The sequence below is a fragment of the Macaca mulatta genome, chromosome 6 (assembly GCF_049350105.2).
Source record: "Macaca mulatta isolate MMU2019108-1 chromosome 6, T2T-MMU8v2.0, whole genome shotgun sequence".
Classification (NCBI taxonomy): domain Eukaryota; kingdom Metazoa; phylum Chordata; class Mammalia; order Primates; family Cercopithecidae; genus Macaca; species Macaca mulatta.
Genome location: NC_133411.1, coordinates 41,989,196 through 42,007,100, shown reverse-complemented (window position 1 = coordinate 42,007,100; position 17,905 = coordinate 41,989,196). Strand labels below are relative to the sequence as shown.

At 38.2% G+C, this 17,905-nt stretch overlaps 1 protein-coding gene and 1 non-coding gene across 2 annotated transcripts in view; one reads left to right on the top strand and one right to left on the bottom strand.

Annotated features, from left to right (window-relative positions):
* C7 (complement C7) overlaps nt 1-17,390 on the bottom strand; it is an 81,876-nt gene extending 64,486 nt beyond the window's left edge. The window contains exon 1 of the mRNA XM_001085533.5: nt 16,972-17,390. Coding sequence (XP_001085533.5) covers nt 16,972-16,977 — 6 coding nt within the window. The 5' untranslated portion in view covers nt 16,978-17,390. The remainder of the gene's footprint in view (nt 1-16,971) is intronic.
* Nucleotides 15,461-15,522, top strand: LOC114679127 (U7 small nuclear RNA). The gene has a single exon (XR_003730806.1). It is a non-coding gene; the product is annotated as a U7 small nuclear RNA (small nuclear RNA).
* Nucleotides 17,391-17,905: the final 515 nt, after the last annotated feature.

Below are 17,905 nucleotides of genomic sequence, written 5' to 3'. Positions count from 1 at the left end.
AAAGTGGCAAAAGTGGGCGTTTTTGTCTTGATCCAAAGCTTAACTGAAAGGCTTTCAATTTTTCACTGTTGGGTATAATGTTAGCTGTGGGCTTCTCATATATGGCCTTTATTGTGTCAAGGTACTTTTCTTCTGTACCTAACTTGGTGAGAGTCTTTATCGTGAAATGTTGTTGAATTCTGTCAAACGTTTTTCTGCATCTAATGAGATGATCATATAGTTTTTGTCATTCATTCTGTTAATCTCATATAACATATTTATTTATTTATTTGTGTATGTTGAACCATCCTTGCATTGCAGGAATAAATCCCATTTGGTCATGGTAGATGATCCTTTTAATGTGTTGTTCAGTTTGCAACTATTTTGTTGAGATTTTTGTATCTATATTAACTATGTTTATCAAGAATGTTGGCATGTAGTTTTCTTTTTTTGTAACGTACTTCTTTGGCTTTGGTATCAGGATAACACTGGCCTCATAAAAAGAATGTGAAAGTATTCCCTCCTTTTCAATTTTTTGGAAGGGTTTGAGAAGGATTAGTATTAGCTCTACTTTGAATGTCTGGGTTATCTCTTGCACTCACCCTTGCCATGTGACATGCCTGTTCCCACTTTGCCTTCTGCCATGAGTAAAAGCTTCCTGCAGGTTTCACCAGAAACTGAGTAAATGTTGATGTCATCCTTGTACAGCCTACAGAACCATGACCTAATTAAACCTCTTTTCTTTATAAATTAACCAGCCTTAGATATTTCTCTATAGCAACACAAAGAACAGGCTAATACAGAAAATTGGTATTGAGAATTGGGGCATTGCTATAAAGACACCTAACAGTGTGAAAGCAGCTTTGGAACTGGGTAATGAGCAGAGGTTTGAAGAGTTTGAAGGGCTCCAAAGAAGACAGAAAAATGAAAGAAAGCTTGAAACTTCTTACAGACTGGTTAAATGATTGTAACCAAAATGCTGATAGTGATAGAGACAGTGAAGTCTAGGCTGATGAAGTTTCAGATGGAAATGAGAAACTTTTTGGGAATTAGAGCAAAAGTCACCTGGTTATGTCTTAGCAAAAACTTGGCTGTATTCTGTTTATGCCCTAAGGATCTGTAGAAGTTTGAACTTAAGAGTGATAACTTAGGGTATCTAGTAGAACAAGTTTGTAAGCAGCAAGTTTCAAGATGTGGTCTGGCTGCTTCTAACAGCCTATGCCAGATTTAGGAACAAAGAAATGATTTAAAGTTGGAATTGATATAGGAAAGGTAAGCACAGTATAAAAGTTTGAAAAATCTGCAGCTTGGCCATGCGGCAGAGAAAGAAAAAGCATCATCAGGAGAGGAATTCAAGGGGGTCTTTGGAGCAACCACTTGCTAGAAAGATTTGCACGACTAAAAGGGAATGAAGTGTTAATAGCCAAGACAATGGAGAAAGGACCTCAAAGGCATTTTAGAGATCTTTGAGGCTGCCCCTCCCATCACAGGTCAGGAGGTTTGGGAGGAAAGAATGACTTCATGGGCCAGGTTCAGGGTCTTGCTTCCCTGCACAGCCTTAAGACACTGCTGCCTGCATGCAGGCCACTCTCCAGCTCCAACCTTAACCCAGTGAACCCCAGATACAGCTTGGGTTGCTGCTTCAACAAGTACAAACTGTAAGCCTTGGCAGCTTCTGTGTGGTGTTAAGCTCATAGGCACACATAGTGCAAGAGTGAAGGATGCTTGGCAGCCTCCACCTACATTTCAGAGGATGTATGAGAAAGCCTGGTTGCTCAGGCAGAAGTCTGCTTAGGGGTGGAACCCTCACAGAGAACCTCTACAAGGGCAGTAAAGAGGGGAAATGTGGGGTTGGAACCCCCACACACAGTCCCCACTGGAGTACTGCCTAGTGAATTAGTGGAAAGGGAGCCACTGTCCTCCAGACCCCAGAATGGCAGATCCACCAGTAGCTTACATATTGAGCTTCGAAAAGCTTCAGGCACTCAACTCCAACCCATGAGAGCAACTATGGTGACTGAACCCTGCAAAGCCACAGAAGTAAAGCTGCCCAAGAGGTGAAGTGGAGCCCACCCCTCACAGCAGTGTGTCCTGGATGTGGAACCTGGAGTCAAAGGAGATTATTTGGAGCTTTAAGACTTAATGACTGCTCTGTTGTGTTTCAGACTTGCATGGGGCAGGTAGCTTCTTTCTATTGGCTGATTTCTCTTCTTTGGGAAAGGAGCATTTACCCAATGCCTGTACCCCAATTATATATATCTTGGAAGTAAGTAACTTTTTTTGATTTTACAACCTTATAGGTAGAAGAAACTTACCTCTAGATTGAACCTTGTTCTTGAGACTTGTGACTTTTCAGTTAATGCTGAGATGAGTTAAGGCTTTGGGGGACTATTGGGCAGGTATCTATTTTAGTGTGAGAAGGACATGAGATTCAGGGGTCCAGGGGTAGAAAGATATACTTCAGATGTCCCTTTCAAATCTCATGTTGAAATGTAATCCCCATGTTGGAGGTGGGGCTTGTTGGGAGGGGTGGATTTCTCATAAATGGTTTAGCACCATCCCTTTGGTGTCATCCTTGCAATAGCGAGTCTCGTTAAGATCTGATTGTTTAAAAGTGTATGACATTTTCCCCCTCACTCATTCTTTTTTTTTTTAGACAGTCTTGCCCTGTTGCCCAGGCTGGAGTGCAGTGGCACAATCTCTGCTCACTGCAACCTCCACCTCCTGGGTTCAAGTGATTCTCTTGCCTCAGCCTCCTGAGTAGCTGCAATTACAGGCACCTGCTACCATGCCTGGCTAATTTTTGTATTTTTAGTAGAGATGGGGTTTTGCCATGTTGGACAGGTTGGTCTTGAACTCCTAACCTCATGTGATCTGCCAGAAGCTGAGCTGATGTTGATGCCATGTTTATGCAGCCTGCAGAACCATGAGGCAAATAAACCTCTTTTATTTATAAATTACCCAGTCTCAGGTATTTCTTTATAGCAACACAAATAATGGCCTAATACAATTAGTGATATTGAGCATTTTTTCATATACCTGTTAGCCATTTGTATGTCTTCTTTTGAAAAATGTCTATTCAGGGCATTTGCCCATTGTTAATCAGATTAATATTAATATATACTACTGAGTTACTTCCCTATATATTTTGATTCTTAATCCCTTGTCAGATGAATAGCTTACAAATATTTTCTCTATTTCCACAGGTTGTTTCTCTTTTGAGTGTTCTGCTTTGTAGAAGCTTTTTAGCTTGATATAATCCCATTTGTCCATTTTTGCTTTTGTTTTCTGTGTTTTTGAGATCTTACCCCAAAAAACATTGCCTGAACCATCGATCTATGATGTTTCCCTATGTTTTCTTCTAGTAGCTCCGTAATTTCACATTTTACATTTAAGTCTAATTCATTTGAGTTATTTTTGTATATGGCAGAAGATAGGAATCTAGTTTTATTCTTATAAATACCCAGTTTTCCCAACAGCATTTCTTAAAGAGATTATCCTCTCCCCAATGTTTCTTTTCTTTTTTCTTTTTTTTTTTTTTTTTTTGACAGAGTCTCACTCTGTTGCCCAGGCTGGAGTGCAGTAGTGCAATCTGGGCTCACTGCAACCTCTGCCTCCTGGGTTCAAGCGATTCTCCTGCCTCAGCCTCCTGAGTAGCTGAAATTATTATAGGCATGTGCCAACACACCAAGCTAAATTTTTGTATTTTTAGTAGAGACGGGGTTTCACCACGTTAATCAGGCTGGTCTCAAACTCCTAACCTCGTGATCTGCCCACCTCAGCCTCCCAAAGTGCTGAGATTACAACTCTGAGCCACCATGCCTGGCCTGCTTTTTTTTTTTTTCTTTTCTTTTTTTTTTTTTTGAGACAGAGTGTCACTCTGTCACCCAGGCTAGAGCACAGTGGCATGGGCCCAGCTCACTGCAACCTCCGCCTCCTGGGTTCAAGCAATTCTCCTGCCTCAGCCTCCCAAGTAGCTGAACTACAGGCATGTGCCACCATACCTGGCTAATTTTTGTATTTTTAGTAGAGATGGGGTTTCACTATGTTGGCCAGACTGGTCTTGAACTCCTGACCTCATGATCTACCCACCTTGGCCTCCCAAAATGCTGGAATTATAGGCACGAGCCACCACGCGTGGTCCCCAATGTATTTTTGGTTTTTTGTTGTTGTTGTTTTGTTTTTTTGTTTGTTTGTATGTTTTGAGACAAAGTCTTGCTCTGTTGCCCAGGCTGGAGTGCAATGGCATGTTCTCAGCTCACTGCAACTTCTGCCTCCCAGGTTCAAGCCATTCTCCTGCCTCAGTATCCTGAGGAGCTGGGATTACAGGCATGCGCTACCACACCCGGCTAATTTTTGTATTTTTTTAGTAGAGACGGGGTTTCACTACGTTGGTCAGGCTGGTCTCGAACTCGCAACCTTGTGATTCACCCACCTTGGCCTTCCAAAGTGCTGGGATTACAAGCATAAGCCACCACACCTGGCCCCAATGTATGTTCTTACCACTTTTTTCAGAAATGAGTTGGCTGTAAGTACACAAATCTATTTCTTGGTTCTCTATCCTGATCCAGTCATCTATGTGTCTGTTTTTAGGACACTAGTATGCTATTTTTGTTAGCATACCACTTGTTTTTGTATAAACTATTATTTTTTTACAGACTACTTTTGTTGTAGCTTTGTAGTATAATTTAAAAGCAGGTAGTGGAGTGCTTCTAGCATTGTTATTCACGATTTGTTTAGCTACTTGGGGTCTTTTGCTGTTTTATAAATGTTTAGAATTTTTTCTATATATGTGAATAATTTCACTGATATTTTGATAGAGATTGCATTGAATCTGTAGATCACTTTGGGGAGCATAGATATTTTAATGATATTAATTTTTCCAATCCAAGAGCATGGGATATCTTTCCTTTTTTATGTTCTCTTAAATTACTTTCGTCAGTGTTTTATAGTATTCTTTGTAGAATCTTTAACTTCTTTGATTAAATTTATTCCTTGGTATTTTATTTTGTAGTTTTTATAAATGGGATTTCTTTCTTGATTTTCTTTTCAGAATCATCTCTGTTAACCTGTAGGAATGCTACTAAGTTTTGCATGTTGATTTTTGTAGCCTGCAAATTTACTGAATTCATTTATCACTGCTAAGATGTATTTAGTGTAGTCTTTACTTTTTTTTTTTTTTTTTTTTTTTTTGGAGACAGAGTCTTGCTCTGTCACCCAGGCTGGAGTACAGTGGCGCGATCTGGGCTCACTGCAAACTCGACCTCCCAGGTTCAAGCAATTCTCCTGCCTCAGTCTCCCAAGCAGCTGAGATTATAGGTGTGCACCACCACACCCAGTGAATTTTTATATTTTTAGTAGAGATGGGGTTTTCCCATGTTGGCCAGGCTGGTCTCAAACTCCTGACCTCAGGTGATCCACCCACCTTGGCCTCCCAAAGTGCTGGGATTACAGGTGTGAGCCGCCACGCCCAGCCTACAGTTTTTCCTAAATATAAGGTCATGTTGTTTAAAAGCAAAAACAACTTGACCTCTTCTCTTTAAATTTGAATACCATTTATTTTGTTCTCTTGCCCAATTGCTGTGGTTAGGGCTTTCAGTATTATGCTGAATAAAAATGGTGACGGTGAGGAAAAATAAAAAATAAATGTTTGGTAGAATTCAGCCATGAAGCCATCAGGTCCTGGGCTTTTTTTTTTTTTTTTTTTTTTTTATGGAAGATCTTTGATTACAGATTCCATCTTTTTACTCATTATTGTTCTGTTCAGATTTTCTATTTTTTTATGATTCAGTATTTGTATGTTGTATGCTTTGGAGAACCTAAACACATAAAACAAATATTTATATTTATACAAAATATAAATATTATATTGCAACCCATCTCTTTCTTCAGATCCACAGGATCTGATGGATTGCAATACAATAACAGTAGAAAACTTCAATACCTCACTTTCAATGCTGGAAGATCATCCAGACAGAAAATTAATAAGAAAACATTAAACTTGAACAACACTTTACAGAAACACTTAAAGGACCTAAATGGATAGAAGAATTTAACCACTTCTTCTTAGTTATCCAATTTGTTGGTGTATAATTGTTCATGATAGTCTCTGATGATCTTTTGTATTTTTGTGGTATTATGAATCCTCTCTTCTTTTAAATTAATCTAGTTTGTCAAATTTGTTCATCTTTTCAAAAGAGAACTTAATTTATCTATCTTTTTGTATTGTTTTTCTAGTCTCTATTTCATTTATTTCTGCTCTAATTTTTATTATTTCCTTTCTTATACTAATTTTGGTTTAGTTTATTCTTCTTTTTCTGTTTCCTTGAGGTATGACATTAGCTTATTTATTTTAAATCTTTATTCTCTTTCATGTAGGCATTTATTGTTACAAACCTTCCTCTTTGAACTGTTCTTACTGTATCCCATATGTTTGGTATGTTGTGTTTCCATTTTTGTTTATATTAAGATAAAAGATTTTGGCCAGGCACAGTGGCTCACGCCTGTAATCCCAGCACTTTGGGAGGCCAGGCAGGTGGATCACAAGGTCAGGAGATTGAGACCATCCTGGCTAACACGGTGAAACCCCGTCTCTACTAAAAATACAAAAAAAAATTAGCCAGGTGTGGTGGCAGGCTCCTGTAGTACCAGCTACTCAGGAGGCTGAGGCAGGAGAATGGTGTGAACCCAGGAGGCAGAGCTTGCAGTGAGCCGAGATTGCGCCACTGCACTCCTGCCTGGGTGACAGAGTGAGACTCTGTCTCAAAAAACATAATAATAATAAAATAAAATAAAATAAAAGATTTTTATCTTGTTATCTAAAGATTTTTAATTTCCCTTTTAATTTCACTGACCTATTTATTGTTGAGAAGCACATTAATTTCCATATATTTGTGGATTTTTCAAAATTCCCCCTATATTCATTCATTATTTTTATTTATTTATTTTTAGAGACAGGGTCTTTTTTGTTACCCAGGCTGGAGTGCACTGGTACAGTCATAGCTACTGCAACCTTGAAGTCCTGGGCTTAAGCAATCCTCCCACCTCAGCTTTCCAATTAGCTGGGACTACAGGCACATAACATTACCCCTAGCTTCCTCCTATAATTGATTTCTAGTGTCATACCACTGTGGTCAGAAAAGATACTTGAGGCTGGACATGGTGACTGACACCTGTAATCCCCACACTTCAGGAGGCCACGGTAGGCAGATCCCTTGAGGTCAGGAGTTTGAGACCAGCCTGGCCAATGCGGTGAAACCCCGTCTCTACTAAAAATACAAAAATTAGCTGGATGTGGTGGCTCACACCTGTAGTCCCAGCTACCCGGGAGGATGAGGTGGGAGAATCACTTGAGTCTGGAAGGCGGAGGTTGTAGTGAGTTGATATTGCACCACTGCACTCCAGCCTGGGTGACAGAGCAAGACTCCAATTCAAAAAAAAAAAAGAGATGCTTGATATAATTTCAGTCTTCTTAAATTTGCTGATGCTTGTTTTTTTGCCCTAACATGTTATCTGTCCTGGAGAAAGTTCCGTGTGCACTTGAGAAGAATATGTATTCTGTTGCTGTTGGATGGAATGTTCTCTCTCTCTCTCTCTCTCTCTCTCTCTCTCTCTCTCTCTCTCTCTTTCTCTCTGTGTGTGTGTGTGTGTTTGTGTGTGTTAGATTCATTAGGTCTAATGTGTTATTCAAATCCAATGTTTTCTCACTAATTTTCTGGATTATCTTTCATTGTTGAAAGTGGGGTATTGAAATACCCTACTATCATTGTATTGCAATCTGTCTCTTCCATCATATCCTTAATATTTATTTCATATATTTAGGTTCTCTGAGGTTGGGTACATATATATTTATAATTGTTATACCCTCTTGATGAGTTGACTCCTTTATCATCATATAATGTCCTTCTTATTTCTTTTTTACAGTTTTTAACTTTAAGTCTATTTTATCTTGTATAAGTATAGTTACCCCTGCTCTCTTTTGGTTTCTATTGATGTGGAATATCTTTTTTTCCATCGCCTAACTTTCAGTCTGTGTGCCCTTAAAAGTGAGGTGAGTTTCCTATGGGTAGCATATAGTTGGGTCTTGTTTTTTATTCATTCACTTACTCTATGTCTTTTCATTAGAGAACTTAATTCATTTACGTTCAAGGTAATTATTGATAGATAAGGACTTACTACTGCCATTTTGTTATTTTGTTGTTGTTGTTATTGCTGTTGTTGTTTTGTACATACTCTTTTTTTGGAGATAGGGCCTCTGTTGCCCAGGCTGGAGTGCAGTAGTGTGATTACAGCTCACTGCACCCTCGACCTCCCAGGCTCAAACAATGTTCCCACCTCAGCCTTTGTGAGTAGCTGGGACCACAGGCATGTGCCACCACATCCAGCTAATTTTTTAAAAATTATTGTAGAGATAGTGCCACCCTATGTTGCCCAGGCTGGAAGATACATTTTTCTTTCTTTCTCTCTTGCTGTCTTTGTGGTTTCGCGGTTTTCAGTCGTGGTATTCTGTGAATACTGTTTCTGTTTTGTGCTTCTACTGAAGATTTTTGCTTTGTGCTTATCATGAGGCTTCCAGAGAACGTCTTTTAATCACAACACCTATTTCAAAGTGATTACAACTTAACTTTGCATACAATTCTACATTGTTACTCTCTCATCAAACAGCTTATATTTTTTGATGTCAGAATTTACATCATGTATATCCTTTGATAAGTTATTTTAGTGCTACTATAGTTGTCATTAATAGTTTTTTTCTTTAGCTTACATTTCTTAAATGATTTGAAAACTAATACATTTGTACAAGTCAAGATTTGTGACTTGGGTGTATAAAAAGTGAAAGAACCAGGGAGAAGGCTAAGTGACTCTGCTTATCTTTTCAGTTTCTATTTCAAATAGAAGTTTGAAGGATTTTCAAAAAATTAAAAATAGAACTAGCATATGATTCAGCAGTCCCCTACAGAGTATGTATCCGAAGTAAATGAAATCAGTATATCAAAGAGCAATGTGCACTCCCATGTTCATTGATGCATTAGTCACAATAGCAAAGATACAGAACCAACCTAAGTGTCCATCAAAGGATAAGGGGATAAAGAAAATGTGGTAAAGAGACACAATGAAATAGTACTTGGCCTTTAAAAAAGAAGAAAATTCTGTCATTTGTGACAACATGGATTAACCCAGATAACATTATGTTAAGTGAAATAAAACAAGCACAGAAAGAAAAATACTGAATGATCTCACTTATATTTGGAATCTAAAAATGTTGACCTCTAATAAGTAAAGAGTAAAATGGCTACCAAAGGCTGTGGGGTCAGGGTGGGGATTGTTGAACAGATGTTGGTCAAAGGATACAAAACTTCAGTTACACAGAAGGAATAAGTTCAAGAGATCTAGCATACAAAATGGTGACTTAATTAATACCAATGTATTATTTGCTTTTTATTTTTCTTTTTTTTAGATGGAGTCTTGGTCTGTCACCCAGGCTGGAGTGCATTGGCACAGTCTCAGCTCACTGCAACCTCTGCCTCCCGGGTTCAAGTGATTCTCTTGCCTCAGCTTCCCAAGTAGCTGGGATTACAGGTGAGCGCCACCATGCCTGGGTAATTTTTGTATTTTTAGTAGAGACGGGGTTTCACTATGTTGGCCAGGCTGCTCTAGAACCAATATATTATATTCTTAAAAACTCCTAAGAGAGTAGATTTTAAGTAGTCTCCCTACAAATGATAAGTATGGGAGGTAATGCATATGGTTAATTAGCTCAATTGAACCATTCTACAATATATACATATTTTATAACATCATGTTGTGCATGATAAATCATACAATTTTTATTTGTCAGTTAAAAGAAAGAAATAAATTACAAAGATAAATAAATGTTTTTTTAAAAAAATAAATTTTGGTATAATCCTATCAAACTCTATCTCCTACCATTGAATTCTGTAAAGACAAGTAAGGTTTGGGTGATGCCATGGACACACAAATTGAAAATATTCAGCAGACTTAAATGGTTTCAAGCATTTCCTTAAGGTCCCATCATCTTTTAATCTCTTATTCCACTCCCGTTCTCTCTGACTACAGCACTCCGGAGGATACCAAGAGGAGAGAAAACCTGAAAGAAGCAGCAGTGTGAATGGCTGATTTTAAAAAGAAACCAAGCTTCCTAAGTCGGTAACCAAGGTTGAAGCACAGCGCTAGGCAGGGGGTGGTGACTCTCAAGTTATTCCTTAGTACTGTGGGTGGTCCCTTTGGTGTTTAAAATAAAACACTCCTAAGGCCTTTTATAATCATCTTTATGTGATAGCACAAGCCTAAATATTGAGGATCTGATAGGTTACAAAATTGTACATAAAATGTGATCACGTTTTGTTTGAAAAATCAAATGTGCATTGAAAAACAAAATCTACAAAGAAAAATAATAAAGCATAACAGTTTATTTCTGGTTGTCAAATTATAAGTAGTTTCTTTTATATATTTTCCTACTTTAGCTGTATGTATTTTCCTACTTTAAGTGACAGCTGAAGGTGATGGAGAAAATACAATTCACATCTTTACTGATTCTCTAAGAATATCAAATGCATCCAATTTATAACTCTGGGTAAAGGACTTTAAAATCATCTCACATTTTAATAGCCCAATATTTTCTCTCTTCTTCTTGAACTCCCCAAAACTCTTTTTCTCAATGTACCTATGAAAAGTCTTTTTAACATTATTTTCTGGATATTTCCACTGTCTTCTTAGATAACCCATTCTCTTATTAGGTATCTTCTTCTCACTTGTAAAATTCTACCTGCCTGTTTCTGGCTGTTACAGTTCGAAAAATGTTTAAGCTTATTGTGCTGATTAGCATATCTGAAAGGGTGAAAAGCTGCCAAGGAGTTGGGAAACTGTGAACAATGCTGGGAGAGGTTATTTGGGTGAGATTATGAAAACTTTTCTGACTTCAACAAACATGTAGAGCATATAATTTTTAAGATTTTTTTGTTTTAAATTATAAGTTATGTGGGTTTGTTTTTTTTTTTTTTTTCTTTTTCTACAATGTGGCTTTCCTCTGTGCTGTGTCAGCTCATTTTTGTTCTTGTCCCTGGGAAAGCCTATCTCACAGCTTTACTAGTCATTATTAGGTATTAACCACTAGTCATGTTTTCAGAAAACAAGCTATTATAATATACAAACTTCAATTTATCCTCCAATTTTAAATCTCTCTCTTACTTTCAGTTTCTGGATACTTGTAATGAGGGAGGAGTGGAGTCCACTTCAAAATTGCACCACCTCATTCCTCTTCCCCACCTCCCCAGGCTGCCTCTGTCCTCTCCAAAATCAGACCAACAGGAATGAGAGAGACAAGAGTAAAACAGAGTCTTGCTTGACTGATCCAGTTGGAGTCTGGTGATAGTAAATCAATGTTAGGCATCTGACTGCTGATTCTTTATCTCTCGCAGTGTTTTTGTGATTCTTTGGATGTCTTCCTACTACTCTGTAGCCACTGTACTCTGGCACAAATGATTCATCCCTTTGTTAATCACTTTCGATTCTCACCCATGCCTGCTTCCTGGGGGTCCTTTCCAAACTAATGCTATTTCTTGGGGTTGCTTCATCCTGCAGACAAGCACTCTCACAGGCAGTGTGTCTGACAACCCAAATCTGGCTCTCTTTTAACCATCCATATGCGGGCCATGGGATCGCTGCACACATCCGTGTCCTGCCAAACTCTGAATGTCCACGCTGTAGCTGATACTGCTGGGTTTATTTACTCGGCTAAAGGAGGTCTGTGCCTTTACATTTTCTCAAATGTGTACAGGGTAGCATTTCCTATATCTCCTGTACACTATGTTGTATTCTCTTGAGAATAGGGATGGCCTAAGGATCACCAAATAGATTTGGGAATACTCTCTTTGTAATATTGAATAGAATGTCTAGCATCTCGCTTTAAAATGTGAAGATCCTCTTTTCTCTCACCTTATACAAAAATCAACTCAACATGGATTGAAAACTTAAATGTAAGACCTGAAACTATAACAACACTAGAAGAAAACCTAGGGAAAACTCTTCTGGACATTAGTATAGGCCAGGAATTCATAACTAAGACCTCAAAAGCACAAGCAACAAAAACAAGATTAGACAAATGGAACTTAATTAAAATCAAAAGCTAGTCTACAACAAAAGAAATAATCAACAGAGTGAACAGACAACCTACAGAATGGGAGAAAATATCTGTAAATTATGCATCTGACAGAGAACTAATATCCAGAATCTACAAGAAACTCAAACAATGATAAAAACAACAACAATGAAAACATTAAAAAGTGGGCAAAAGACATGAATAGACATTTTTCAAAGGAAGACATACAAATGGCTCACAAGCATATGAAAATGTGCTCAACATCACTAATCATCAGAGACTTAAATTAAAACCACAAGGAGATATCATCTTACACAGTCAGAATGGCTACTATTAAAAAGTGAAAAAATTGGCTGAATGTGATGGCTCACACCTATAACCCCAACACTTTGGGAGGCCAAGGCAGGAGGATTGCTTGAAGCCAGAAGTTTGAGATCAACCTAGGCAACATAGTAAGACTCTGTCTCTACATAAAATAATTCTTAAAAAATTATTTGAGCAGCTGGGTGCGATGGTTCACACTGGTAATCCCAGCACTTTGGTAGGCCGAGGTGGGCAGATCATGAGGTCAGGAGATCGAGACCATCCTGACTAACACAGTAAAACCCCGTCTCCATTAAAAATACAAAAAATTAACCAGGCATGGCGGCACAGTGGCACGCACCTGTAGTCTCAGCTATGTGGGAGGCTGAGGCAGGAGAATCGCTTGAACCCAGGAGGCGGAGGTTACAGTGAGTTGAGATTGTGCCACTGCACTCCAGCCTGGGAGACACAGCAAGACTCCATCTCAAAAAAAAAAATTATTTGGGCATGGTGGCACATGACCAAATAGTGCCAGCCAGCCACTCAGGAGGCTGAGTCAGGAGGATCACTTGAGCCCAGGAATTCAAGGGTGCAGTGAGCTATGATTGCACCATTACTCTTCAGCCTGGATAACAGAGCAAGATCCCATCTCTCTTTAAAAATGTCAAAAAATAACAGATGTTGGTAGGAATGCAGAGATAAGTGGGAATAGGGAATAGTATATATTCCCACCAATATATACTATTGGTGGTAATGTAAATTAGTACAACTTCCATAAAAAACAGTATGGAGATTTCTCAAAGAACTAAAATTGAACTACCATCGGATCCATCAATCCCACTACTGGGTATCTACCCAAAGGAAGAGAAATCATTATATCAGAAAGATACCTGTACTCATATGTTTATCTCACTACTATTCACAATAGCAAAGATATGGAAGCAACCTAAGTGTCCATCAACAGATGATTGGATAAAGAACATGCGGTATATACACAATGAAATACTGTTCAATGTTTTAAAAAAGAATGAAACCATGTCTTTTGCAGCAGCATGGATGGAAATGGAGCCATTATATTAAATGGAACAACTCAGAAACATAAAATCAAGTACCTCATATTCTCACTTACAAGTAGGAGCTAAATAATGTTTACACATGGACAAAAAGTATGGAATAATAGACATTGGAGACCCAGGAGAGTTGGGGATAGAAAGGGAAGAGTGATGAGAAATTACTTAATGGGTACAATGTACGTTATTTGGGAGATAGATACTCTGAAAGCCCAGACTTCAATGCTACCCAATATATCCATGTAACAAAATTGCACTTGTACCCCTTAAATGTATACAAATAAAATAACTAAATGAATAAAATTTCAAAAATAGAATAAAATTTCAAACAATATTGAGTCTTGTTCTTGGCCTTTGACTCTCAGCCAAAATGTGGATACCAGAAATAACTATTTCTAACATTCTGTCACAGGTGTTCTAAAATAATTTCAGCCAGGTTTGGTGGCTCATGCCTGTAATCCTGGCATTTGGAGAGGACAAGGTGGGAGGATCACTCGAGCCCAGGAGTTTGAGGCCAGCCTGGGCAACATAGTGAGACCTCATCTCTACAAAAAATACAAAAATTAGCCAGGCATGGTGGCAGGCACCTGTAGTCCCAGCTACTCGGAAGACTAAGGTGGAAGGATCACTTGAGCCCAGGATGTAGCGGGTGCAGTGAGCCATGATTGCACCACTACACTCCAGCCAGGGCAATAGAGCAAGATCTTGTCTCAAATTTAAAAGTACTTTTTAAAATAAAGAATTTCAATGAAAGTTTAGGAAATCTGCTTTTTATCATCATGGATGCCTTTGCCATCACATTCTTCATATACATACTCATTATAACGCAACAAAGTCTGCTTATTACAAGACCAGTTCTGTTCATGAGTTATACAAAGTGAATCTATTAGCCAAAAGCATTTCTTGAAATTTTGCTAGCCTGCTCTCTGAAAGAAAGCAGTTATGCTTCCTTACCTTTGGAAAGAATACCTTATAAATGAACAAGAGAGATAGAAGAAACACAAATAAATCACATGAATGACAGTAACAGACATACATCTGAACTGACTCCATAAAAGAATTGCTTGGTTGAAAAGGTTTATGGGGCCAAGTGTGGTGGCTCACGCCTGTAATCCCAGCACTTTGGAAGGCTGAGGTGGGTGGATCACAAGGTCAGGAGTTCAAGACCAGTCTGGCCAATATGGTGAAACCCCATCTTTACTAAAAAAAAAATACAAAAATTAGCCAGGCATGGTGACTCACACCTGTAGTCCCAGCTACTCGGGAGGCCGAGGCAGGAGAATCACCTGAACCCAGGAGGTGGAGGTTGCAGTGAGCTGAGATCATGCCACTGCACTCCAGTCTGGGCAACAGAGTAAGACTTTGTCTCAAAAAAAAAAAAGGAAAAAGAAAAGGTATATGGTATTTTTGTTCTGTGTCAATGTAGCTAAGCTGGAACTATATTCCCCTGAACTATATTCTCCTCTTTTTCATCACTGAATGAGCATTAGCTCTACCTCCTTCTTTGAATATATCCCAGCTACAATCCTGATTTGAGACATTACTGGGCTTGACCACATCATTGTGCTTAGGCACTGTGATGACCATTCCCTAGGTTCACAGGTCCCACACTCAGCTCAGTCCTGGATGGACAGAACAAATAGCTGGTCACAACCAGCTCCGAGGGAAGTCCCTTGGCCCTGACGTCTTCTCAAACGCCTCAGACCCAAGTTATTTCCTATCCAAGAACACAGAGAGAACCAAAGGGAATCCTGTGACTGTCTCTCTGAATTTAGTTCACATAGGGACTGTGGAGCCAAAATATTGCTTCCTTTTAAAAGGTCTGACATAAAAACCATTTCTAGCTTCTTGATAGCCCAAGGCTTTCACAAGTGTCCTTCTTTGTCACATATCCCCAAAGCATGTCCTTCAGGTTTACTGTAAAATATGAATGTCCACTTTCAAGTACAGGTAAGAATTCTGCATGCAACTTGGAGTGAAATAATCGCTTTAGTGTTACAGCTCTTTTAGAATTTGTCTAGCAGGCTTCCCAATTTTTGCTGGAAAGCCCCTATATGTAAAATTTTTAAAAAATTGATTGCTTTATTTGTTGATATTTTGTTAACCAATTAAAGGATAAAGTATATTTATTATTACAGCAGTAAAATATTATAATAATCAATGATTGTGAACATGTTTTTAAGCACAAATCAATTATTAAGATTTCTCATTGTAAAATACAGTAAAAGATTAACAGTTAACACAAATATTAGGAAAAAACATTTTGGCTAGATGACTTTCAGAAGAACGTCATATTCTTTTTTCGTTTGTTTGTTTGTTTTTCAAAACAGAGTCTCACCCTATTGCCCAGGCTGGAGTGCAGTGTCTAGTGTTGCCATCTTTATGTCCATAAGTACCCAATATTTAGCTCCCACTTAAAATTAAGAACATGTGGTATTTGGTTGTCTGTTCCTGTGTTAATTTTCTTGGGATAATGACCTCTAACTGCATCCATGTTACTGCAAAGGACATGATTTCATTCTTTTTTAAGACTGCCCATCATAACTTTAAACATATTAACTTTGTGATTTGTGTTTAATTTTTAATTATTTAATTTCACAGAAGGCATGGGTTAATCAAGACCCATATCTTGCTCCTCCTCTAACCCCAATAATGAGCGAGCTTGTATTCGGTGCCACAATGGACAATACAGTGACTATGGAAGCAATCTAGCCACTGACAGAGCTGTCAAATTATTCCTCACAATGCAACATTTTTGAAGTTTAAATACCAAAATTTACAATAATAAAATTTTAATAGCAATCTCAACTTATTTTTGCATTCCAGAGATTTAGCCTATGATAGTGATTTCTGTCTTTGGTCCTGTCTTTAGTTGAATAGTTTTTTTGGTTTTGTTTTGTTTTGTTTTGTTTTGCTTTTTAATATTTGGCCTTTTTGCATTGGGCCAACATGTATACTTGGTAGACGTTTAGTTTTATTCCATCTACTCGTATCTTCTATTCTCACAATGCTGACTCTTTTATCCAATATTTCAAATTCTCAAGTTCCAAGTCTGCAAATTTACTTTTCTATTAGCTCTTAGATAAATTGCAGGACCCTATTGCATGGCTCCAAATCCGAACAAGCAAAAAAAAAAAAAAAAATACACCAGAGGAAAGTTTTTCCCAAGAAATAACAATAGTACTATTGTATTTCTTTATTATTTTATCGGGACTTTCAGAAACGTTGCCTCCAATTCCTGATTCCCAGACCTCTGGACCTATAATTTAACCACAAGATAAGAAAAAGGAATTCACTTTGGCTGAACTGTTAAATATGTTTAAATAAGGATTTCTAAAAATCACACCCAGATCTTTTTCTTCTGTATTTTTCTCTGGCCTTCTACTTACTTGATGTCTTTCAGTTAAGTATTACCCCTCCTCACTTAAATTACATTTATATTACCCCTGTTCATTTGAAAAGATAGCTTCACTTACAAAAGTAATGAAATTATTCTCTTACCTTCATGTTTGGGAAAACATTCAGGGCAGAAGAGAGGGGGAAAATTTCCTCTGTAAGGGCCGGGTAAGTTTTCAACAGCAGGAAGAACCCAGCAGGCTGCCTGCCTCTCTGCCTCTCCCTGCTCTAGATTATCTTGGCACTCATATATAGAGCAAGTGGTCCTGAGATGTAGCTCCTACCCCAACCGGATTCTCCAGCGACAGCAAGAGCCTGCCCTTGTACTTAATCTGTGCCTTGAAGCCAGATGCATCTTATCAATTACACAGCCTTAGCTACGCCAGCTGGGACTGTTTGGAAGTTACAGATATGTTTCTTAGAAACATATCTATAAATCAGGAAACACAGCAAATGTTCTCAGTTCAATGTTTAAGTGATTTTCAACCAAAGGAGACTTTGTGTAAGGCAAGGGATGAGCCTCCTCGTGGATGTTTTCATGATTCTCTTAAAGGGTATTATACGCCAGACTTCGAGATTAAATATTTTGTGAGCGAAAATATCTAAATGCAGTTCTGTCACTCAAAATGTAAATGGAATGTTCTGGAGTAGAATTTTTCCCCAAAGTACAGCCTAACACAACCTAATAGTCATCCCTTCATGCTTAACTTTCACAGAATAACCACAAAGAGCATCAATTTTTGCAACCATATTTGAGGACATCACTAATTTTCTCAAGAACTTCACTTAATCCTTTGCTAATCAGACCACTGTGTTGTAAAGTTCTTCTCAGGGTCATCATCCACATCCATTTTCTCTCCTTCGCTTTTTATGTTGTCTTAGTCTACCAAGTCTTCATTTGTCCATAGCTTTGCATTGATTCTAGAAGGTCCCCAACATCACCTTCATACATTTGATACAATGCTGTATATTTTGCAAGATTTCAGATTTCCTATTGAAATTGAGGTACAGTTGGTCGAGCACAATGGCTCATGCCTGT